We start from the raw sequence: 23,327 nt of genomic DNA, 5'->3' as shown, positions 1-23,327 counted from the left end.
TACAAGGTAGCCTCATACCCATGTCAACTGCTGATTAAATTTTCAGTGTTTCCGTTTCAAAGACTATATACCCGTGAGTCATGCTGAAGCCAGTGACTTTTCCAGACACATGGGCTGCGGCTTGACTCGAGGTCCATTTCAGCCGAGAAACGAAACTCTTCAGGTTTCAGCTGTATGCTCAGGGTCTTGGATGACAGGAGATTGTGGGGAATGCTTAGCGTAGCCCGTGTCCAGCTCTCGTGTGGAAGGCCAGGGTTCATGACCCTGAAGCTTCCCGTTGACTTGCAGAGCAGACCTTTGAGATGCCCCCGTGTGGGTCTCCCTTCATCCTTTATAATAGGGAACGTGTTGCCGTGAGCTCCTGGGTCTTGTACACACAAATGAGTCCCGGAACACTAGGTGAAAAAGTACTGAAGTGCTGTGTGGGGACTAACAGAACAGAAGGAGAAAAGGAAAGAGGGGGAGGGAGGAAGGAATACAAAGAACAAAAAGATCCTGCAGGGAAGGAAGGGAGGGAGGGAGGGAGGGAGGAAGGGAGGGCAGCTTGAAAAAGGGAGAAGAGGAGCTGGTAGAGAGGCATTAGGGGAAAGAAGAATTTTGAAAGTCGTGAGACAAACATCTGAGAGTTAAGATTTGAGTTTGATGACAAAGGAAAGAAATGGAGTCCTCTACTCAGGAGCAGAAACCGGTGATAGGGTGTTGGTGATGAGAACCTATGGACCAGATAAACCTGTGAGACAAAGAAAGGGAGGATGGGATGCTGGGGAGTTTCAGAAGGGCAACGTCAACCACGTCGAGGACTGAAAGAGGGGCCATGTGAGGGTTTGAGTGCAAGAATCCCAGAAGGGTCCTGTCCTCGGGGGATACACAATGTGCAGTGGGTGAGGTGGATGGAGTCGCAAGAGTCGACAGAAATGGGCCCGTGTTGCGGGGTTGTTTCCACAGGAGCCCTACAAGAGACAGGACTGATGTAGGACAGAGGTTAGCATTCAAGGCCGATGGTCCAGAAAAAGTCTTGAGACGACTTTGCTGGCAGGAGTTGATTTTAATTAAAGCACAGGGATACAACCCTTGGGTAGAATGGGCTGCTTGCTGGGGTTGTGACGGGAGGCTGGCTTTCTGGGATGGCATTGGAGGAGGTCAGGCAAAAGGGAGGTTTTGCAAGAAAGTGGCAGGTGGACAGAGGACACCCAGGATACCGTTGGCTTTGCTCTTGTGAAGGGAAGGTGGTTTTTCCTGCTAGGAAGGCATGAATTGAAAGATGGTGGGGAGCTTCTCCCCTCACAGGTCCTTCTCAAGGGACTGCAGGTTTGAAAAGAAACTCTGTCCTACGGACATTTCCCTGGGCCTCAGCCTCCCTCAGTGTCGTGGAGGGGAGGGAGATGTCAGGGCTTCAGGAAACGGAGACCCGGGCCTCGGGCAGGTCGCTAGGCTTTCGTTAAGCGGGCCTCTTCCTACAGAATCACGAGGACTTTTACAAACCGAGGGAGACTCCGGTCTTGCTGGGTTTTGATGTCCATCTGGGGAGAATCAGTTTTTTCCTTTCCTCAGCCTGAGGGCAGTCAGAGCGACTGAGGGATGTCCCCCGTATCACAGGTTGGGGGGCGGTGTGGCGTGCCAGCTCCCTGCTTGGTGCTCAGCTAGCCTTGTCCTCCCTCCTCGTGTGCCCCTGACCAGTGCGGAGTCTTGCGTGGTTAAGGTCGTTGAAGGAGGACGGTCTCATCTTCTGTAGCTTCTTCCTGCTGAGTAGGGGCGTAGAGCTGTCCCTCCGCGTGGGTCGTTCCTGGTCAGGTGCGGGAGGCCCAGCTGGGGGAGGCCTCTGCTGTCAGAGTTGTAAAAGGAAGAGGCCGCTGAGTGCAGGGGAGAGCCTCTCCTCCCTAAACCTCTTGCTGCTGCCAAACACACAGGCTGAGCGGGGCCCGTTTTGTGGGGCCGCTGCCAGTGTGGAGCCCAGCATTGGTCACGGTCCTGTGCGTCGAAGCGACAGGGGCTGTTCCGGTGCGACACCCTCGGGGAATCCAGCAGGGGTAGGGCGGCTGCCCCTCGAGTGGATCCCAGGGTGGTCAAGGGGCCCTGGCAGTGCCGCATCGTCCTGCTTGTGTCATGCTCTGCAGGGTTGCCGTTGACTGCAGGGGAAGTGGGAGGAGGAGCAGCCCCTGCAGCAGACAGGGGAGACGACGGGAAGGCTGCTGTCCCGCCCAGTCCCAGGTGGGCCCAGTCCCAGGTGGGCCCAGTCTCCCCACACAACGGACTGTTGTGGGCCCAGGTGGTTGCCTCGTGCTTCAAGTGTCCGTCATTGGCAGGGCCCGGGCAGCCAACTCTGGGTTTGGCGGCCGACTCAGAGGGTCCTCTCGTCTCGTCCTCGGGGCTCCAGTGCCGTCCTCGGGTGGGCTGCCCTGAAGTCTTCTCTTTGGCCTTCGGAGGTCAGGCGTAAGAGAGCCGTCCCTGCAGGCGTGTTTCCTTGTGTGCTCATGCCGAATCCTCCTCCGGGCCCAAATCGGAGCCGCAAGTGGGGCCCCAGGGCCCTCCTGGCTCCCTTTGTCGGAGCACCCCAGGAGCCTCTGGTGCCTCGGGGTGGTGGGCACACTGTCCTGTGGCGCAGCTGTGGAGACAACGGGGGGAGTGGTGTGAGATAGCGAGTGGCGTGTGGCCTGGGCCAGGTCTTATCAGAGGCCTGTGGGGTTTTGTGGGACGTGTGTTCTGAGGTGTTGAGGTGGAGGTTTCCCTGCAGGACCCACACGTGACCTGAAGAAAGGGGAATTTCCCCTGGGCCCCCTGGGGCTGAATGAAGGCTACACTGCCAGGGTCCCTCAGGCCCCTTCCCTGAGCGTCCTCCTGCATGACGGCGGGGTCCTCCTCCTGCTGGGCTGTCCCTTCCCCAGCCTCTCTGAGAACCCTGGACATGCCCTTCTCTGTGGGGGGAGCCTTTGCCCACACGAGTGTTGCAGGTGGCGTGGCAGAGACCACATGCTCCCGACTCCCACGGGAAGTGAGTTCGCACAGTCCACGGGCTGTGGGCGGGTGTTGGGCGAGGTGGGAGCAGGCAAGGTGGCCTTTCCCTGGTGGGTCTCCCCTGCCGACTGAGGGATCGAGGAGAGTCTCTAGAGTATGAAACTCACAAAGCAAAATGGTGCCATGAGGGGACCCACTACCTCCCACGAGGCGTCTTGTCGGCTCGGGGGACTGGAGGTGTTGGTCAGATCATATGGGAGTGTCTGGTGGACGTGACTCAGCTGGAGACCGGGCCCAACTCCGTGCCCACAGGGATGCAGCGCTGGGAGGGGTGAGCTGTCCTGCTCCTGTGAGCCCGGGGGCCTGTCTCGTTCGCTCATTTCTCACGTGCCTGAAGTGGGAGAGGAAGCCACCCCACCACTGTCTCTTCGCGACTAGTGTCGTCCGGGAGCAAGCCGTCTGCTGACTTTTGCAGGGTGAGAGGGCAAGGCTTGGGTCGTGCAGAGGGAGGGACTCAATGGGGGGCGTGGAGCCCTTTGCCAGAAGGTCACCGTGCCTAGGCTGCCTAGGGTCCAGTCCCTCCAGGCGGCCAGGACGACAGTCCCCAACCATCACAGGGAGTTGCACAGATCAGGTGGAGGTTCCCCGTGGGATGTTCTCAGGGCTTCCTGGTGCCTGCAGGGACTGGGACCTTCCTCTCCTCTCCTCTTTGTGGTCAGAGGCTAGGGCATCACCCCGGGTTTTGTGCGGTTTGCCGAGGTACCCACAACAGGGACGGGGCAACGAGGGAGAACATGTGTCCATGTTCACCGGCCTTTTTTCCTGCCTGCCTCACCCCGTTCCCGAGTCCTCCACTTCTTCTGCTTCCCTTGTCGTTTGCACCATGTCCACCGAAGGGAAGCTTCTCGAGAGCTGAGAGCAAGAGCAGAACTGGGTATAAGCAAAGACTCCCCGGCATCAGAGAACCAAGTGGGGACACCCACGCCCAGCCTCCCTTCCCGAGAGCCCTCCAGCCAGGTGAGCCGTGCCCTGCCGACTCCCAGCCCTCCTCTCTGCTCTGCTGTCCGGGGCTGCTTCCCAGAGTCAGCGGTGAGGGGTCAGGGTGATGGTAGTAAAGGGGTGAGGAGGGCTTCGCAGGGATTTCATGCAGCAGTTCCGATGCAAAGCCCGAGTGCCTGCCAGAGACGAGGGCCTTCAGGGTTGCCATTGTCACAGCAGGGAAAGGGGAAGAGCTGGGAGGAGGCGCTTATGGACAGAGGAGAGAGGAAGCCCAAGAGATGGAGGTGAAAGTGAATTACAGGCGCAGGGTGGCTCCTTTCGTCGGAATTGTTGTCTTCCGTGGAATCCTTCTCCGGGTCAGAGAGCAGCGAGGATGCTGGGGTTGGCCGTGAGAGAGGACAAAGGGAGTCAGTGCAGCTGGCCACCCACGGCCTGCTGCTCTGGGGATGCTGGGCTCTGCCCTCAGTGGGGTGCGTCGCTAGCTCCGAGTCCTCCCTGGCCTTGGTCGCTTGATCTCCGCAGGGTACAGGGGAATCTCTGTTTGCCCACCTGCTCCTCCCACCTCCGATTCTCTCCCAGACCCGGAAGCCTGGCTGTGTGATCCTTTCGCCCCAGGAGGCTGTCACTGTCCCTAAGACTGCCTCTGCGGGACTTTGTCTTCCTCTGTCCTTGTTCCTGTCCTTCTCTGCTCTCCTTCTTCCTCCTCCTCCTCCTCCCCTAGAGATGCTCCATGTCCTTCCCCCTGCCAAGCTCCACCAGTCCTATTGTTGTCCAGGAGGGGGCAACCAAGGAAAGAGAGGAGATATCCTGGGTCCCCCGGAATCAATCCCCCGATCCGTCTCTGCTGGGAGCAGCTGTCCTGGGTCTGGGATTGCTGGGGAAGTGCAGGGAGAGATGGCCCACCACCTCCCCACAGCCCATGTCTGCCCAGGGACGGGGATAACCTTCCCAGGGACGTGTTTCAGGGAACTCAGTGCCCTCTGTTTCCCTAAGTGTTACAGAGGTTGAATGGAGACGGGAGCATGGGAGATTGTGCAGGCGCCCTCAGCTGTTCAGGGCAGCCCTGGAAAACGTCCAGCGGTGTGGTCACTGAAACACAGGATTCCTGCCAGTTCTCCTGCTGAGGCTTGCCGGGAATGGACGGGGCCGGGGTGTGTGTAGGGCCCTGGGCAGGCCTGAGGAACGTTTGCCGTTGGGGCATGCCTAGGGAGTGGGGAGCATGGCCAGGGCTGTAAGCCGGCGAGGTGGGTTTGTGAGAGGAACCGTGACTCCCTGGCCCTGCTCCCAAGAGGCTCTGTGCTATGCCTCGACGCCAGCTGGTGAGAGGTAGAGAGGACCCGGGGCAGCAAGTGTGTGAAGCAGGTCCCGCAGCCCCTTCACACAGGCCCGGGGGACCGTGGCCCACGAAAGGGGTTCACCAGGGCAGCTGCATGGGGGCGTCCCGCCCTTGGGAACATGTCCACAGGTTAGACTCGGCTGGGGTGTGAAGACTGGCAGAAGCTCCGATTTACGGGAGCATGTGGAGTGAACCCAGGGGAAGTACGCTTTCCCTTCTGCAGCTCTGGGAGTCCCCTTGAAGGTACAGCAGCTTGGAGAGAACCGGGACGGTTTGGTAGTGGAGGTTATGAGGGAGAGAATTTAGACCCGTCTTCCACCTCCTGGCTCAGACCAGAGCGTACTGTCGCGGTTGTCTTGCCCAGGAGAGTGCAGTTGGGGCTGCAAGTCCTGAGCATGACCAGGTCTGGGCCCGTGCCAAGAAAGATGCAGAATCTCTTGTGCACCATTCCCGAGAGGCCATGAGCAAAGAGGCCAAGCTTTGACATGTGGCAGCGGCCAAGGGAGGCACGAGCAGCTTTGATGGAAAAGATCCTTCAAGGAGCCGCGCAAGGAGTCCAGTGGTGATGATAAACCCAGCCTACCCTAAAGGCCCGTGGACACTTGGCCTGTTCTTTTCATCCCGAAACCGTGACATGAGCAAATCATGCCTGTGCCAGAGCATCCCTTTCCTTGGTGGTTTTTGACCCACCTTCTTCATTCTCTGGAGCGGCAGGGGCAACCCCATGTTCCCAGGAGCCATGTCCCAGTGTTCCCCTCCTCGGTGCCGTTCCCTACCTGAAGAGACTTCATCGTCACTGGTGGAGTAGTCCTCGATGCTCTCTACCAGTAGGTCTGTAAGAACTGAAAGAGGAGCAATGCCGTTAGGAGAGAAACCGCCTCACCCCTTCATCCCAAGTGCGTTGCGATGTCTCTGGGCCATGCGGCATCTGCCTGACCCTTCTGCTGTGCTGTCAGAGGTTCACGGGGCTGCTGGAGCCGGAGCCCTTGGAGGAGACGGGGATTGGAGTTTCCTGCCTTCTAATGACGCTGCAGCAGTCACCTCAGTGTCAGTTCTGCATGCCCATGACCGCTGTCCCCTCCCAGCGCGACCATCGGAATCTCCAGTCGTTATGGGACTCTTGACGTGTGGCTAGTGGGAGTGAGCAACTGGACGTTTTCATTCCCTTGATGATTTCCGTGTACTGCACTGAGAATATAAATGACTGTGTATGATGGATACTAGACAGACTCTTTCCTGGATCACTCAGCACTAGACACCAACCAGGAGCGAGAGACAAGGCCTGCTCTCCTGCGTATTTCTCGGGCATCAGTGGCTGGCCTGATACGGACGTTGATCAAGGGAAGACGTTCCCGGACTCTCACACACGCACCAGGCGCTGCTGGAGGTCTTTGGACCCGAGGAGATTAAGGTGAAGCCCCAGTTCCTAGATAAATGGGGAACGGATTCCGTGCAGCACGGATCTAAAGCATACAATGTGATGCTCTCGGGACAGAGAAGCTGCTAGAATAGATAAGGGAACCATAAAGGAACACAACGAGCCACGACGTTTCTGAATATGAAGAAGTCGGTGGTGGGTCTCTAGAAGCTGACCTTCCAATACCTTGGATGACTCCCCTGAGCCAACAGGAGGGTGCTGGCATACAAAGAGGCAGGGGCACCTGGGAGCGGAAGAGAAATGCCCAAGGAAGTGCGCTCATGTTGGCATCACGGTGCTTCCCAAGAGGAGCCCAGAAAAAGCAACCTTTTCTGAAACAGCGAACAGAGTGAAAAGGCAAGCCACAGACTGGAGACGCCCTTGGCAATCCTTATTTCAGAAAAGGTGTGTTCACTGACAAAAAGGAAAAACAAGAAAGAAAACCAACCAAACAAAAGAAGACCGGGATTTCACCAAATGAAAGAATCGAGAAAAAGACTGGAATAGTCTGTGCTGCGAAGGGAAAGAATGACTCGGCCCTCAAACAGACATTGTTCGAAAAGATGCTCAATGTAAGGCATCGTGAGGGCAATGCGAATGCAACGGATGTTGAACTGTGGCGTTGTCCGTTAGGGACCCAAACCAGGAATTCAAGCCCAGGACCCATGTGGGAAGGAGGCAGAAAATTGGAGACTCTGGATGCAATTCGTGGAACGCAGACTGGTGCAACTACCCTGGAAAAGCCCGTTGAGTGTCCTCGGAGAGCAGCGAAAGGTACTCCCGTGGATCCCGTGCATGCGAGTGAGAAAGAGAGATGTTGGAACAACAGATTCTGTTCCAATCCATGTTTCTCATGAGAGAAAGTCTTGTCGGCTGCCAAAGAACCCTGAAACCCTGATTTGGCTCTGTTTCCATTTCCAGGCACTGAACTCCCTTGAGTTGTCTATTGGCCCAAACCTTCTGAATCTAACAAGGCCCTCTTGCATGGACAGATGGCGAGCGAAATGGGTGGTGATTGTCCTGTCACCCCTGTTGAGGTCTGAGGTTCTCTTTGGCCACCCTGCGATGCACAGAGCACCCTTTGTTCCTGCATGGAGGGGGCCCAGGTGCCCCCAGTGACGCTCAGTCCCTGAAGACCACCTCATTCCCCCTTGGATAGGACACCTTTTGGACCCACCTCCAAGAGCCCCAGCAAGGACCAGTGGTGGGTGTGGGATTTCCCTGGGAGAAGGCCAGTTGCATTCTTAGACACAGTATCTGCAGGGAAATGGTAGAAATGGTTTCTCCATGGAGAAACACGGAGTGAATTGGCCCCATCTGTTCCCTGGCCACTGGCCCTTTGTGCGGGTCATCCCCGAATGGGCTGTTGCACGCAGGTGCCCTGGAAGCCGCCTGCAGAAGGGAGGAAGTGTGTCCCAGCACTCAGTGCTTCCCATGAGGTTGGGAAGACGCATCGTGGGGCCTCTGATGCAGAGATGTGTGTGTGAGTGCAGTGTGAAGAGGGAGGTGATGTGACCATGCTTGCCCGAGACCTACCTTGGCGGGAGAGCCCCATGGACACTGACTCAGTAACAGTGGAAAAGACACACTTGTGTCTTCGGGGCACAGTCTAGCCCTTCCTAGTTAGCGACGGGATTTGTTTTCTGGGGGAACTGATGTGTATTTGCAAGGAAAGAACAGCTCTTTCAATTGTAGGTGTTGAAGAGTTTTCCCATGAATGGACGTTCATGACGTGGCAGGGATGGGAAACGTCCCTGAGAACGTGGACACCATTAATCGCCATTTTGAGAGGACCAGACACATTCGAGAGCAGAGCATTCACCCACCTGACACACATACACCAACCCTGAGAATCCCAGCACAGGGATTCCCATGGAAACAGACCTCGTGCCCAGCACCCGATCCTACGGCACCTAAGAGCAGCACGGTAGCTTCCGGGGGCAGGGTCACGAGGCCACGGGTCTCGGTCCGGAACATGACCCTTAGTCTCGTTGCAACAGGATCTGGATTCTGGGTGGCTCTCAAGATGGAACCTGCAAGCAAGCCCCACCTTGCTCTAAAGCAGTGAGTGACTCTAGAGGACAGCATACTTACCACTCTCCCTTTCCAGCAGGGCCACCTGCGATTTCAGAAAAGAAAACATGATGAACACCAAGTCCTGCCTCGTCCTGTGTGCCCAGCTCTTTTGGTCTCTTGGTGATAGGCAGGGTCATGGGCAGTGATACGGAATCCACCTAGAGGTCACATGCCCTGGGTCCATCAGGTGGCCCGGCGGTGTCAGTAGCACCCGTGAACAAACTCACGACCCTGTGGACTGGAACCGAACCTGCCGTTTCCTGCAGGGTCTTTGGAATGGGGTGTCCCTGGCTAAGAGTCACTCCCTCAAGAGTCTCCCCACCAAGGACATTGTACGTGCTGCGGTGTTCAGATCTGATTGCGAGTATCAGAGAAACAAGGGATGTTGTACCTCACCCGAAGAAAGGCTAACTTACCACCTTGGTGAACAATGGGGCCTCTCCCTCTCTGCTGTCCACGTCAAGGTCATCATCCACGCTAGCCAGGGAATCTAGGTGGATACACACAGAGAGTGTCGGGACCCCGATGGAACTCTTCGGGAATCGCTCGGGGAGCTTTGCTTGGCGTGCACATGTGGACAAGAGTGTGGAGGTGGGGAGCTCATCAGTATGGACTGAGCTGCTGTGGGCCCTTCCTGGATGGAGGATGAAAGGTCCAGGAGAGGAGCAGGGACGTGAATAGAAACTCTGCCTCCCATTGGAGCTCCACGGCCTGGAGTTACTGTGAAAGAGTCCATCTCCAAGGCACACCTACTGCCTGCCCCCAAACCTGCACCACCTAAGAGCAGCGCAGTAGTTTCCGGGGACAGGGCCATGAGGCCACGGGTCTTTCCCCAGAAAATCCCTTTCTGTTACTCTGACCCATCTTCTCAGTCCCGCCGGATCTGGAATCAGGGTGGTTCTCATCGTGGAGCCCGCGAGGAAGCCCAGACCTTGGCCCTTTTCCAGGTTGCTGTAAACAAGTGAGTGACTCTAGAGTACAGAATACTTACCGCCATCCCCTTCCAGCAGGGACACCTGTGATTTCAGAAAGGAAAACAGTATGAACATCATATCAGGCTTTGTCCTGTTTGCATGGCTCTTTTGTTCCCTGGGGGATGGGAGGAAGCCAGATGGGGCAGTGTGCTAGAGGCCCGTGAGCCCCAAAGTATGACGAGCAAAACGAGTCCTCCACAGGTGCGCCCAGTCTTCCTAGAGGTCCCCCATTCCGGGTCCCACTGGACAAAATAGGTGGCAAGGAGGAATAGCTGCTACCCGTACCCAAGCTCCCTGCCCTCCAGATGGTAGGTGATCCTGCTGTGGTTGTCCCCGCCCCCCGGCAATGCCATCGGGGTTAGGTAGCTTTTGGTAACAGATTCTCTCTCAAACTTCTCCCTCCCCTGTCAATTGTGCATGCTGAGACTTTTTTTTATGTAACCTTGATTTAAAAAGCCAGAAGACTTTTGTGTCTCCCCCAAAGAAAGGCCAACGTACCACTCTGGTGAAAAACGGGGCGTCTTCCTTTGTCATTTCTTTTGAATGTTCCCCCGCCTGTCCATCCAGCAAAGCTAGGGAGAGATCCAGAGAATGGTCAGTCCACCGGTGGGGCTCGGCAGGAAGAGCTCAGGGAGTTTCGCTTGGGGTGGGCGTGCCCGGGAGTGTCTGGCGACGTTGGGGTGTGTGGGTATGGACTGAGCAAGCTGCCGCTGCATCGAGAGAGGTCGGGGCAAGGAGCAGGAACGGAGGGAGAAATACTGACTCTGAACTCGAGCTACAGGGAATGGAATCAGGGTGAGCTCTTCAAGCCGAAAGAGGGTAAACACTAAGAGACACGGTCCGTTGTACTGTCGGGCAAGCTCCTCCAACCAGCGACTGTGTCGTGGTCATTGTCAAGACCGTTTCTTGGCCGCTCCCACCTATCTCTCACCTCTTCTAGGAGATTGTGTTTCTGCAGAAGAACCCTGTGTGGCAGGGTTGCATTCAATGCAAGCACAAGTACCCTAGAGGTTTCTATTTGTCCCTGAGTCATGCAGGGTCAGGAAAACCAAAGACCCAGGATTTCTACGTACTGACATCTGACCCTTCCAACAGAGTCCCCATCCACAAAGTGCTGATTCTTCCCAGTCTTCCTTTCCCGTGGCATGCGGGTGTGTCCTTGGAGTCCGCGGGACCCAGTTTCCCGGGACCCAGCTCCCCCAGTAAGGACCCGGCAAGTTCACGAGCGAGCCGAGGCCAGGCGAGAGAAGGGCACTCTCTAACCTGGCCGTGTAGCAGATTGTCAGGAAGTCGGATCGGGCCCCGAGCTAATGATGAAGCTTTCCTGGCCATTGCCATTTGCCAGTGAGCCTTCCCTCTGTGCGTTCAAGACGGGACCGTTTTTGTAAGGCTGGTGGTTCTGTTTGGGTTGACTAAAGTAGCTTCTGATTCCTTTGTGTTTTGACCCTGTCTGAGAAACGTCCCGAGCTAGGACAGATGTGGGCCCCTTCCTTTCTCCCCGTCCCTGTCTGAAGAAAGGGAATCCTGAGCAACCCTCCAGGTGGAGCTGAGGTCAGCGAGGAATGCGGTGTCCTAGTGCGGTGTGTGCAGCGGGGATGAAGGAGGTTTGGTTTTGAAACTCTGACCCGTGCCCTCAAGTCCATTCAGCGGGAGATGTCTTCTGGTGAAACGCACGCAGTCCACACACCCACATGCCCGGTCCCGTCGCATCGACCCACGCGAAAACGAGCCCCAACCCTCCGACGCACCAAGCACACCGCCCGAGTGACCTACTGGTTTGCAGGGACTGTAGCACAGGGTCCTGGTTTTCTGCAGGACACTCCGTTTGTTCAGTCCGCCCCAGCCTCCGTGCCCGGGAGGAACTCAGAAGGGGAGAAGCTCTCCAGACCAGAGGAGGAGAGAAAGCCCTACCTTGTTCAGCTAGATCTGTCTCCCTAAAGGGAATGACGGGGGAATACGCATACGGGACGTATCCGGTCGCCGCCTCCTGCAGTTGGAGAAAGGGAAACCCAGTGAGGATCCCAGCACCCTGTGCACACCGTGTGCAGACATCTCTGTGCCCTTGGTGTGTGTCGTAAGGAAGCTAGATGGGATGCGGTCATTGCGTCTATGATCCAGAGGAGGAGGAAATGACCTCCCGAAACGGCTCCTGCTTGTTATGTCAAAACTCCCCCGTCCATTTTCTTCAGCAACTCATTCCAAAGCCATTTCCCATAGACAGAATGAGCTGGTGGAAAATGCTCACGACCATCCATTGCCTAAAGCAACGGTGGTGACGTTTTCTCAGTGCCCGTCTCAATCTGCTGTCCGTTAATGGTATAAACTCACGGCAGGCTCTCAGCACCAAGGACATTGTCTCTCCCCTCTGGCATGTCCATGCTCAGATGTTCATGGAAAGAGAAATCAAACACTGGCTGTCCCTCAGAAGCACAAAATGACTTTATCGAGGTGACCGAGCGGCTCAGACATTGAAGCTTCTGCCTTCAGCTCAGGACCTGATCCTAGGGTCCTGGGATGGAGGCCCACATTGGGCACCCTGCTCGAAAGGGGAGCCTGCTTCTTCCTCTCCCTCTGCTACCCCCCTGCTTGCGCTCTCGTGCGCTCTCTGTCTGTCTGTCTGTCTGTCTCTCCCCTTCTCTGTCTTTCTGTCTTTGAAATAAATAAAAAGTTGAGGAACAATGAGTTTACCTGAGGAGGGAGAGACGGAATTTCCTCCTCGGCCCTCAAAGTAGGTAGTAGCTCTTCCACCAGGTCATCGTAGGGAGCTAGGAGGATACAGAGGCACTGTGAGGACATTGGTGAGGCTTCTCCGGATGTAGGCGGGGAGTTTGGATGGATGAGGACAGGAGTCGAGTGTGCGCGTGTAGGAGGTACGGGCCGCTCTGCTGCCGGGCCTTGTCCTCGGTGCAGAGAGGAAGGGACGGGAGAGGAGCAGGGAGGAAACGCAAACAGGGTTCTTGTCTTTCTAGCTAAAGCACCCTGATCAAAGCCAGGTAGCCAGACCTGTACATGGAAGTCTCACCTGGCTCTGTGTGAGGACCGAGTCCCCTAACCTCTCCTGACTGACGTGCCATTAAGGTGTCCTACGCTGCTGCTTTGGACATCAGCTCTGGGCCCAAGATCCCCACCTGCTGCGACTATATGCATCACGTCTCTGTAAGATTTTGCATGGCATACAAAGCAGCCTTGCTTGCCGGGCGGCATTCAACCCTCGGGAAAGGAGCCTAGTAGTTTGCTTCACTCATCCTTTGTCTTCAGAAAATCCCATGTGCAATACTGGAGAGCCCGGATATCGTAGCTTCCGTAAACAGCCAGCACCGTCGATGAGTGTGATAGATTCCTTCCACTGTTCTTGAGCTGTCCCGTGTGTGTGTGTGTGTGTGTGTGTGTGTGTGTTTCCCCTGAAGACAGTGGCTTCCCGAACACTCCCAGGTGTTCTGACCAGTGGGCAGTTGCTTACCCAGAGGAGTCTTGGAGTGTGTGCTGATAGGCTGTAGGCCTGCTTTGCAGGAGATTTGCTTCAGGGATGTTGGGTCCCCCACACACACCCACACACACAGGGCCTTCATCCCACGTGCACACAGATCACCCCTTCCCTGTGTACGAGTTCTTCTAGGCCCTCTTCGACGTGGTGACTGTGCCTCACCAGACAGTCTCGGTCAGTATCCCCCAAACCCCGTTCCTTGTTGGAACCCAGAATCAGGGGGCAGGCTTCTTTGTACTCTAGATTTCCTCCCAGAGCCACATGCTCTTAAATACGTACAGCTGTCCTTGCTCCCAGCGTCTACCTGCCTGCGATTGGGGAAAAGGAAACAGTGAGGATCCCAGCATCCTGTCCGCTGTTGGGCCAGCTCTAAGGTTTGGGGAGGACTTCAGGCAGCTAATTGGATGAGGTCCCGTGGTTGAGTCCACGTTCCCCCACCCGAGTTCAAGAGGACCGTTTGAATGATGCTGGAGCATCGTTCAATCTCCGAAGTCCATTCTGATCACCAGACAGAACGTTCTCTTTCAAGGAGAAACTTTCTCTGCTGAAGAAGGTGTTTGGTCCCATGGAGTTTGTAACTGAGGCTGTCCTGTGTCCTCACCCTTTTTGGGTCCACTGTGCGTAAAAGGCCAGACCCAGCATTCCTCCACGAGGGGAGACTGCTGCCCCCTTCCCCTGGGAGGTAAAGTGCCAGATGTTCATCCAACTCCACTGATGGAAGAAATCAAGGAAGCACCATTTCTGTCTCTGAGAAAGAGAGGTGAGTTTACGTCGGGGAGAGTTGGGGGACCTTCCTCTGTCCAGCACCTAGGAAGGTCCTTGGACTGGCCTGCCACAGGGTCTAGGAGAACAGAGAGGAGCTGGCAGGACATTGGCTGCGCTACTCAGGAATGACTCGGGGAGTTCAGTCTGCTGGATGTGGATGCGGGGCCAGAGGGAATGGACGTGAAGGGTGACCAAGCAAGGCCTGACTTGCCAGTGGGCCAACAGTGGTGGACACAGTGGTGGACACAGTATACAGTGGTGTACACAGAATCACAGAGGAGGGGAGCAGGATGGAAAAGGGAAATGGGGCCTTGATTTTCCAACAGAGGGGATGTCATCAGTGGGAACTCATCAGCGTCTGTCTGGGAAACACTCAAGACACCCTGGTTTTCAGGGCGCAGTCCCCTGAGCCCTCCTGCCCTCTGTGAAACGAAGCCAGCTTGCTGCTTCTTCAGCTGGTCATGGGGCCTGTTCCGTGCACCTCTGCTGTGTGACCCTATCAGTCCTCTGACGTGCCTTGGTGTAGTGGGTTTTTCTGTGATGGGATCTTAAGTACTGGGGATGGTTGTATTTGTTAGTACGTGTCCGTTCAGTGACACTGCTGACATCCGTGATGCTTTGTAGACCGCACTGCCATCTACGGGGAAAACGTTGCCATCCTATCTCATGGCACCTCTGTACCCATGACATGCCCGGCCCTCCCCCTTTCCTCCCTGCATCGTCCCTTGTACTTTCTGGGTCTACGAATGTCCCTACTCGAGTGTCCTCAAAGCCTGGGATCATGTCGTGTACCTCTTTCCTTGTGTGCTTGCTTTCAAAATGCGTGTTAGGTTTCCAGGGTCCATCTGTTTCGTAAAATACTGGAAACCTTTGTTTCTTCTTACGCTTGAATTGCACTCCATGATGTGTATGGATGCCATGGAATGTGTTCTTTCCTCCCATGATGGATTTGGGGGCAGTGCCTGTCTGGGGCTATTGGGAACCCAGCTGTGTGAGACTTTAGTCCGCAGATTTCTGTCTGTTTCTAGAATGAGAAGACGTCCCCCAGTGCATTGGCCGCATGTGTAGAACGGTAACCACGTGGAATGGACTGGGTACTTGAGTTCCCCAAATGTGGTGAGGTCGTTTTGTTCCTTTGAAGGTACGTAGCACACCCATGTAAGATGTGGCTAATGGGCGGAAGTGGAGGGGGGACATCCTGAAACCTCCTGTCCTATTCTGGTCCATTTTTCTGTTCAGCATTCCTGGCGGAAAACATAGTCTCTTCCTTCCTACACATCTAAGAACCATGTTTCCTGGGGAGACCCGTAGGGACCTGTGTGTTCCAGAAAGACCTAAGATCCATCCCTTCAGCTAGTAGACACTTTTTTCCTGTGCCCCTTAAATCCAGTTTGAATGAGGATCTCATCGTGACTTGTGGACTTAAAAGGGGACGGACGGACGCCATAGAGAGAAATGGCTACCAGTGAAATCAGAGGAAAATGTGTCTCAGCAGTTTTAAAAGCTTTGATTATGTCTGTGCTACTGAACAAAAGAATGCGTCTCCAATCAACGTAATGAGTCAATCCCCAAGGTACCTACTTTCCTCGGTGTCCTCGATGATGTAGACATCATCGTGCAAGTTGAATCGGACTCTCTTCTTGCGGCGGCGTCGTCGTCGTCGTCGTGGTGGTGGAGGGGTTGGAGTGGTTGGGGGCGGCTCCACATCTTCAGAAAGACACTCCCCACAGATTTCTGGGAGATGCACAGAAAAAGAGAGCAGTGTCGGCACCTTGTCGTCAGAAGCCCGTAGGGGGATTGGACATCCTTCCCTTCTAGTCCATCTGTCTCCTGCCCCTACTTGCCAGCTGCCCAGCAGGCATTCCTCCCGCCAGGTGGGACTTAGGAAGGGGTCACCGTGTGCTGTGCTCTGAATTCCGCCCCCTCCCACACCCACAGGTTCTCTGGGCAACGGCTTGTATGGAGCAGAGACAGGACAGAAACACAACAGAGCGCCGTGAGCACGCGTGATGGCCTGGGTCACATCCATTGAGCAGCCACACCTACCCGAGAGTGTTCCCCAGAACACTCTGTGCCCCGTTTCCCTGCCCTCCGGCCTAGACGTGAGTGTGCCGCCACGGTGTCCCAAGTGATTGAGTCCAAGGAGTGCGTGGGACCTAGGGGAGGACGGGATGCATCCCATCCGCTCGGCAGGTGTTGAGGAAGGGACCGCCTAGGGACTCAGCTAGACGGCTGGCTGTGGGTGAAGCCACAGTGGAGGACAGTGGAGTTGCCATCCTGATGAAGGATGGATCTGGGACAGGAAAGTCATCGTTTCCCTGTGGCCGGAGATCCCCGAGCCCCTGACACCAACCCACGGCCCCTGATAAAAGGTCCTGAAGCCCTGAACTAAGAGCTGCCCTCACAATCTGAAATCCCTCTGTGCCAGTGTGTCTCTAGGGGAGAGCGAGGGCCACGAGACCAGCCTCAGTCCTCACTCACCTCTGTGTTTGGGGCCCCGACATCAACTAGGTGGCGGTTTCTGCCGAATAGGGCCCTACTGAAGGACCAGGAACGGGTAGCATGAGCCACGTTCCCTCACTTCTCTGCAAGGTCAGCCCAGTCGCCCAAGGCCGTCCTGAAGGCCAGTTGCAGTCCAGGCTCCTGGGGTTCTGCTTGGCTCCCAAACTGATTCAGACTCCCAACGGTCACATACGACGCCGCCGAGAACTCGCTTGCCTTGAGCTCGCGAGTCCCGAGGAGCAGTCGATGGTAGGAACGGACATGAAGGTGGCCATGTGGGGGGGTTGGTTTCAGGAAGGAGACGGATGATGCTGAGGGGCCCCTTGCTTTGCGGACTGCTCTGGGGAGCCTGGATGGACGTGAGGCTACCCTGGCTGGACTGAGTCCCTCCCTGCTCTCTCATTCTTCGCCAGTCTACCGTCTACTCTCAGGTCTCTTGATCCCCTCTGGAGACTGTCGGTTTAGCGGACAGTCTCCTGTCTCGCTCCCTAGGCCGGGCCTGGAGAACCCAGCCCAGCAGTACCTTTGAGAGCAGCAGACAGTCCACCGTGCAGCTGCCGTGTGTTCCGTCCACCCACCCGGTGGCACAGCCCATTCCCGTGCACTCCGAGGGATCAGGCAGACGGCCCGGGAAACCCTGCACATCAACCCATGAGAACACCGCGCTATTCTCCAGTGTCTCTCCTTCTAAAAACAGCTGCATTTCGACCGCTGACCTTTCCTCTCCGATTTTGTCATGTCGATCGGGAAGAGGAGACCAGCAATTCGTTCCCCTCAAGTGTGGTGCCTGGGTCGCCCCAAGGTTCTCCTGACCCAGGGACAGCAGTGTGGCGTGTGACCTGTGTGTTGTCCCTGTAGGACTGTGTCCGAAATGGGCATTTAGAAAGAGTACGGTTTTCTGAACGTCGAAGCGCTTTAAGGAAGGCAGCTTTCCCACGAAATCCCAGTGAAACCACCCAAACGAACAAACACGGGCATCAAACCGGGGGCGGGTGGTGGATCAGAGGGTGGAGAGGAAAAGCCAAAGAGAAGAAGCCGGTCTCTGTATGAGGGAGGCAGCCAGCTCCAGAGAAGAGAACTGAGAAAATCGATAGGCACATACCCGTACAACAGCAGCTGAGATTCCCCATCGTCGGGACTGTTAGTCCTGTTCATCCAACCGCCAGGGGCTTGGATCACAGAGTGACAGTTGAAATGGAACGTTGGATGCGTGTCATCAGGTCACCGTGGCGATGGCTCATGACAGAACTCTGAGGGTGAAGGCATCCTGCACGCTGCCGGGTCATGGAGGGAAGTGGGTCGGGGAGGGGTCAATGGATGATGGGCATAAGACACTTGTTGTGGTCAGCTCTGAGTGGTTGGAGAGAAGTGATGAGTCCCCGAGTTGTACTGTAGAATGCAATACTGCGCGGTACGTTAACTACCTGCATTTTTGGACATTCCAAAAAGGAGACTCCTGAGGGCACCTAGGAGACTGAAATGTTCATTTTACTCTCTGTTACTCTGGAAAACTCCTGCATTTATATGAGATTGTTTCACAAAGTCTCTCCAGGAGTTCTTGGTGGCTCAGTGGGTTAAGTCAAAGATAGTTTAATGAAGTCAAAGATAGTTTCTTATTTAAAGACCTTTGGAAAGTTGTAAGAAACAAACATTAAACATTTATGTTTTATCTTGCCTTCAACACCCCCATCTCTTTTTTCCAGAGGTTTCTTGGATTTTCTGACCTCAGGGGATTAATAGTGTTCACAGGAAAACAGATTAACAACGTGGCTTGAGATTTTTAATTTTTAATTTTTCCCACCTCAGTTCTGAAAAAGCCGTAGTGTTTCCTCCTTTAGGTTACTGTTAAATGTGAAACTCATCTTCTCATGTGTTTAATTTTTCTGTGTCACAGAACCTAAATTGGCAATCGGTCAAGAAGAAACAAATGTTTACATTCACTCAGTGACAAGTATCCTGTGTAAGCTCACCATCTTTCGGAGCCACACATGGACACGTAAGTATCTTGTATGTGGAGCTGTGTAGGCAGGTAAATCCAGGAACTGCAAGGCAGGCCAAGTCTCTTCTAACTTCCTCCTTCCTTCGTCCTGAGCTCTCTCTCCTCCACTAAGAGCAGAAAATGAACACATCCCAGGTGAGCTTTATGTTTGTTTATTTCCACTTTGTTTTAAAATGAGTGTTCTAAAATATGAAAGGATTCATATTTTTAAAACAAAAAAATCGAGGAGCTCCTGGGTGGCTCAGTGGGTTAAAGCCCCTGCCTTTGGCTCAGGTGATGATCCCAGGGTCCTGAGATCAAGCCCCATGTTGGGCTCCTTGCACAGCAGGGAGCCTGCTTCTCCCTCTGCCCCTCACCCTGCTCGTGTGCTCATGCTCTCTCTGTCTCACTCTCTCATTCTCTCTCTCTCTCAAAAAATAAATAAAATATTAAAGATAAATAAAAGACTCACATGATTAGGTCAGGCCCACCCAAGTAAGTCTTCCTTTTAGACCAAAGTCAACTGATTAAAGGATCTCATTTATACTTGCAAAATCTGTTTTGCCATAGAATGTATCACAATGACAGGGACTTAAGTCTCTTCCATTTAAGAGGAGTTTATGTCACGTTGTTGGATCCATTGGAGGTCGTCATCTTAGATTCTGCCTACCATAATTAGTGTGAGTTTATCCATTCTGTTTTCCAAGGTAGTTTTGGTTATTCTTGGCCATTCAAGATTCTATGTAAGTCTGAGAATAAACGTATCAGTTTCCACAAAAATATCTGCTAAGATTTTAATTCTGATTGTCTTGAATTTATAGGCCAATTTGTGGAGAAATGATAAATTTTTGTAATATTCAATTGTCTAAGCCATGAATATAGTATATTCATTTACTTAGGTATTCTTTGTTTTTTTTTCTTTTGTTTGTTTGTTTTTTTTTTCTCAATAATACCTTATACATTTCTGGAAAATAGTCTTGTTTTTCCTATTAACCAATTTTTAGTGTATGACATGAACATTGATCAGCTGTTTGTTTTGATAACCTGGGAATGATATGTCTCTGTTTCTTCTTGCTATATTTTCCACAGTGGTCATTTTATAAATGGGTGGTATAAAACCTATGAACTGTATAAGACAGTCAATTCAGTTATGGGAAGAAAATACTTGGGTATCTCCCTAGATTTATTGTAATCCATAAAAAGAAGAATGAAGAAATCTAGTATACAGTGAAATGGATATACACACTAATGTGTTGTAATTACGTAATACGATAAATACAGCTACAGTGGCAATCGTTACAGTATATAAGCCTATCAGAGTTATACAATGTTAAATGCCATATATATTCATTTGAAAAAAAAGTGATTTAGGAAAAATAACAATAATGCAATTTAATATATAAATTGACATTGTAAGTTTACTGTTTATAAAAAAGGGTTTCCTTAAAAAAAGAAAGAAAGAGAGAAAAAGAAAGAAAGAAAGAAAGAAAGAAAGAAAGAAAGAAAGAAAGAAAAGGGTTTCCTAGATGTAACAGTAACCAAACATTTTGGGCACCCTGTCCTACAGGAGTTATGTTCAGAATTATTAAATAGCATTTTCCCTGAAGACGACTGTAGCTCTTTATGTGAACATAGTCCCAGCAGTCCTTTCCTGTGTGTTCACTTACTCCTTTAACTACATTTTAAAAAGATTTTTATTCCTTTGACAGAGAGAGAGAACACACACACACAGGGGGGAGAGGGAGAAGCAGACTCCCCACTGAGCAGGGAGCCTGACATGGGGCTCGATCCCAGGACGCTGAAATCATGACCGGAGCCAAAGGCAAACACTTAACCCACTGGTGCCCCTTAACTCCATATTTTAGAAGTGTGCATGGTTATGCTCTTGGCCCAGGTTCTTGAATGATACTATGTTATCAGTGAAACCCACCCGAATAGCAGGAATAGAACTTTTCTCCCCTCTGTAATCTCACTCTACTTTGCACCTGTTTTACTGTAGTAGGATTTCATGCTACATGGTAGTCGGATGCTTCATGCTTGTGTCTGTCAGAGTATATGCTCCTTGAGAACAGTGACATGGTTTTATTGGTTTTCAGATTCTCAAGGTAGGAGAGTTCCTTATGGCATGTAGGCACATGATGGGATGCCGGTAACGTATCACACTGGTGAGGAATGTCTGCCATGCTTTCTCCTCCAACCAAGTCCAAAGGTAGGCACGCCAGAACACATTTTCTAATTGTGAATAGTGAACTCCGTAACAGTTCTTTGACAGCTTTTCCACGTCTTCCCGTTGTGATTCCTTAAATTTGGACACAAATGTGCTGTTTCAGGGATCCTTATCATTTGCGGATGTGACTGTGGGCTTTACCCAGGAGGAGTGGCAGCACCTGGACCCTGCTCAGAGGACCCTGTACAGGGAGGTGATGCTGGAGAACTATAGCCACCTTGTCTCAGTGGGTAAGGATTGTTTCCCATGTAGACTCCTAGTATGCACTTTCATTCTTGGTTTGACACCTGTAGAAGCTTTGTTGAGTTTAATGATATTTAGGTTTGAGATATCAAGTATTAAGCAGAAGGATTGTTGAATCACTGTAAAGAATGAACTGTTGCAATTGGTCCCTGAAGCTTCGTCTTCTGTCTTCTTCAAGGGCCCTGAATCCCATGAGGCTCGCTGAATTCCCATGTCATTTCCCAATTACAGGGTGTTGCATCCCTAAACCAGACGTGATCCTGAAGTTGGAGCAAGGAGAGCAGCCATGGATGCTAGAGGAAGAGTCCCCACGTCAGAGCTACCCAGGTGAGTTAGTCTGTATGAAACAGATGGACACTAGGTGACAGGGTATGAATTTTTTTTTATTCTCAGGTACTTGCTTATATGTTCGTTTTCACATTTAACAAATACTGAGTACCTGCTGTGCCTCACTCAAGTTTCAGGTACTGAAACACATGATCAAACTGAATTTGTTTCTGACCTCATGGAGCTTACATTCTGAGAGGGAAAGAAAAGAAATAAACACACATATACATACTATACACATAATATGTCATAATATACATAATACATACACACATACACATACTGTATACATAGTATGTCAACAAAAGTCAAGGAAGTTATAAATTGAAATAATGAAATGTAATACTTGAGAAAAGGAAGCCATTCAGGAAGGCATTTGGGTGATCTCAGCTTGAATGAAATGATTATAAAATGCACAGGTTTACATGGGAATAAGCATTTGGTTGTATGAGCAGAGGTGATACAGGGAAGACCCCAGGTTGGAGATACTGACTTGGAAATGATCAACTTATGATAGTATTTAAAGTTTTTAAAATTAGTACTTGAAGCTAAGGGATCAGAAGTAAGAATGAACAAATTTGAGAGGTCTGAAAGCTGTCCCCTGGGACACTAATGTTTAGAAGTCATGAAAATGAGAGGACTCCCCGAAGAAGAGAGAAGGAACAGTCTGGAGATAAGGTGGAAACAGAGAATATGGGGTCCTGTAGCTGAGTTAAGATGGTTTTCGAAGACAAAACGAACTTCTTGAAGAAGAATGTATAAAGTCAGCGTTTTCTGCCTTTGTCTGCAAATCCTCCAGAAGCACTAAGGGAAGTGAGCAAGACGAGCTTCGTTCTATGACACTAGTGGATATCTGAAATCCCAAATCAGTACAGGTGTACCTGCAGCAGAGCTGATGACGGATCAAGGAGCGTGTGCATGTTAGCAGGTGGGTAGAAAACAAAAGCATTTCTGATGCGCACGGGGTCTGGCAGTGCGCTTTTCATGAACAGACACATCCGCACCTGAAACTTCCGTGAACAACGGTGCCATGAACTAGATAGTTGAGCTCCCTTGGAGACCGTTTCGTTCTGCAAAGGAGAAGTACTGAAGTGTAGAAGCACAAACCCCACTTTTCAGTAGCCCTCTGTTTCCATGCTGGTGCAAGAGAGACTGTGCATGAGGGAAAACCACCTCATAGACAACTAGATGTACAGAAAGAATCTTACATGCCATCTTAGCGGGTACTCCTCTGACAGAGAATTTGATGCAAAAACTTAGTTGACAACGGTTGATCGGGATTTGCAGACCTTCTACAAAAGTGAGGGAAGCATGGGGGACGGTGAGGCTGGTTAGGAGGAGGGGAAGGCTCAGGGGGGTGATTACGTCGTTGACTGTAGCTTTGTAATTAGCACATCTGATTGCTCAGACTAGCAGGATATGTTCCGAGTCCCAGTGTGAACCACTGTGTGCCAGAGCAGCTGGTGAGAAAGGTGGAAGGGAAAAGGATGTTATCTTTTGTCTTGTTCCTGTCTCTCAGCTGAAACTGTTCTGTAGAGTTTTAACTACCTTTCTTTCCTGGATTGCATCAGACAGTTGGTCTAGGCAGATGCTGGGGGAGTCGGAGCCTCCATGGGCCCAGTTGGGCCTCTGGGCTTGTTTCTGTGAAATGAGCCCAACACTTGGTTTTCCTCAGTTTGGAGGTGCAGTCAGTGATTGACTCTGTGATGACCAAGAGAGGAAGCTGTTGTGGAGGCGACTCCAACGAGGAAGGAAGGCACATCCTGGTTGATCTGTAAACTGAGACCAACACATGTGCAGAGCGCTTGTTCACAATGAGTTACCCCTCTAGCCTAAGGGATGACTCTGTTCCGTCTCCCAAGTAAACCTTTTGCAGTGTGGTCTTCCTTGAAGAGCTCACATCCTTTTAGCCCAAGTAATGGAAAAGGAACCAGCACAGACGCATGCAAAATGATTATAAGAAAAAAGGGGTGAAAAGTATTGGGAAGAAAGCTAGTTGGTGAAAGAATTGTCATCTGATCCAAGTAGTCATAAAGTAGGTAAATTA

The 23,327-nt window shown here is 52.5% G+C and overlaps 2 protein-coding genes across 2 annotated transcripts; one reads left to right on the top strand and one right to left on the bottom strand.

The window, feature by feature from the left end:
- Window positions 1-2,106: 2,106 nt before the first annotated feature.
- LOC122899222 lies at window positions 2,107-9,594 on the bottom strand. The gene is made up of 7 exons (XM_044236809.1): window positions 9,549-9,594; window positions 9,197-9,414; window positions 8,799-8,823; window positions 6,064-6,129; window positions 4,251-4,327; window positions 3,788-3,864; window positions 2,107-2,602 (listed from the first exon to the last, which is right to left on the bottom strand). The coding sequence occupies exons 1-7, from the start codon at window positions 9,592-9,594 to the stop codon at window positions 2,470-2,472; spliced, it is 642 nt and encodes a 213-aa protein (XP_044092744.1). The 3' UTR covers window positions 2,107-2,469.
- An 8,818-nt stretch (window positions 9,595-18,412) lies between these two features.
- On the top strand, window positions 18,413-22,182 carry LOC122900558 (zinc finger protein 37A-like). Its single transcript, XM_044239310.1, has 5 exons — window positions 18,413-18,501; window positions 20,580-20,692; window positions 20,814-20,940; window positions 21,185-21,280; window positions 22,080-22,182. The coding sequence occupies exons 2-5, from the start codon at window positions 20,627-20,629 to the stop codon at window positions 22,118-22,120; spliced, it is 330 nt and encodes a 109-aa protein (XP_044095245.1). The 5' UTR covers window positions 18,413-18,501; window positions 20,580-20,626; the 3' UTR covers window positions 22,121-22,182.
- Window positions 22,183-23,327: the final 1,145 nt, after the last annotated feature.

This window comes from Neovison vison, chromosome 2, assembly GCF_020171115.1.
Source record: "Neovison vison isolate M4711 chromosome 2, ASM_NN_V1, whole genome shotgun sequence".
In the NCBI taxonomy this organism is placed as follows: Eukaryota; Metazoa; Chordata; class Mammalia; order Carnivora; family Mustelidae; genus Neogale; species Neogale vison.
Note: the sequence above shows the minus strand (reverse complement) of the source record. Positions and strands in the feature narration are given on the sequence as shown.

Bases quoted from the DNA above. Each gene is read 5' to 3' on its own strand.
- LOC122899222 (XM_044236809.1), bottom strand. From the start codon at position 9,594: ATGGCCCTGTCCCCGGAAACTACTGCGCTGCTCTTAGGTGGTGCAG. The intron at 6,130-8,798 runs GTAAGTATGCTG...CTCCTCTTTCAG, and splicing joins CCTGCTGGAAAGGGAGAGTG to TTCTTACAGACCTACTGGTA. The intron at 3,865-4,250 runs GTAATTCACTTT...TCTTGCTCTCAG, and splicing joins AAAGGAGCCACCCTGCGCCT to CTCTCGAGAAGCTTCCCTTC.
- LOC122900558 (XM_044239310.1), top strand. From the start codon at position 20,627: ATGCCGGTAACGTATCACACTGGTGAGGAATGTCTGCCATGCTTTCTC. The intron at 20,693-20,813 runs GTAGGCACGCCA...GTGCTGTTTCAG, and splicing joins TCCTCCAACCAAGTCCAAAG to GGATCCTTATCATTTGCGGA. The intron at 20,941-21,184 runs GTAAGGATTGTT...TCCCAATTACAG, and splicing joins TAGCCACCTTGTCTCAGTGG to GGTGTTGCATCCCTAAACCA.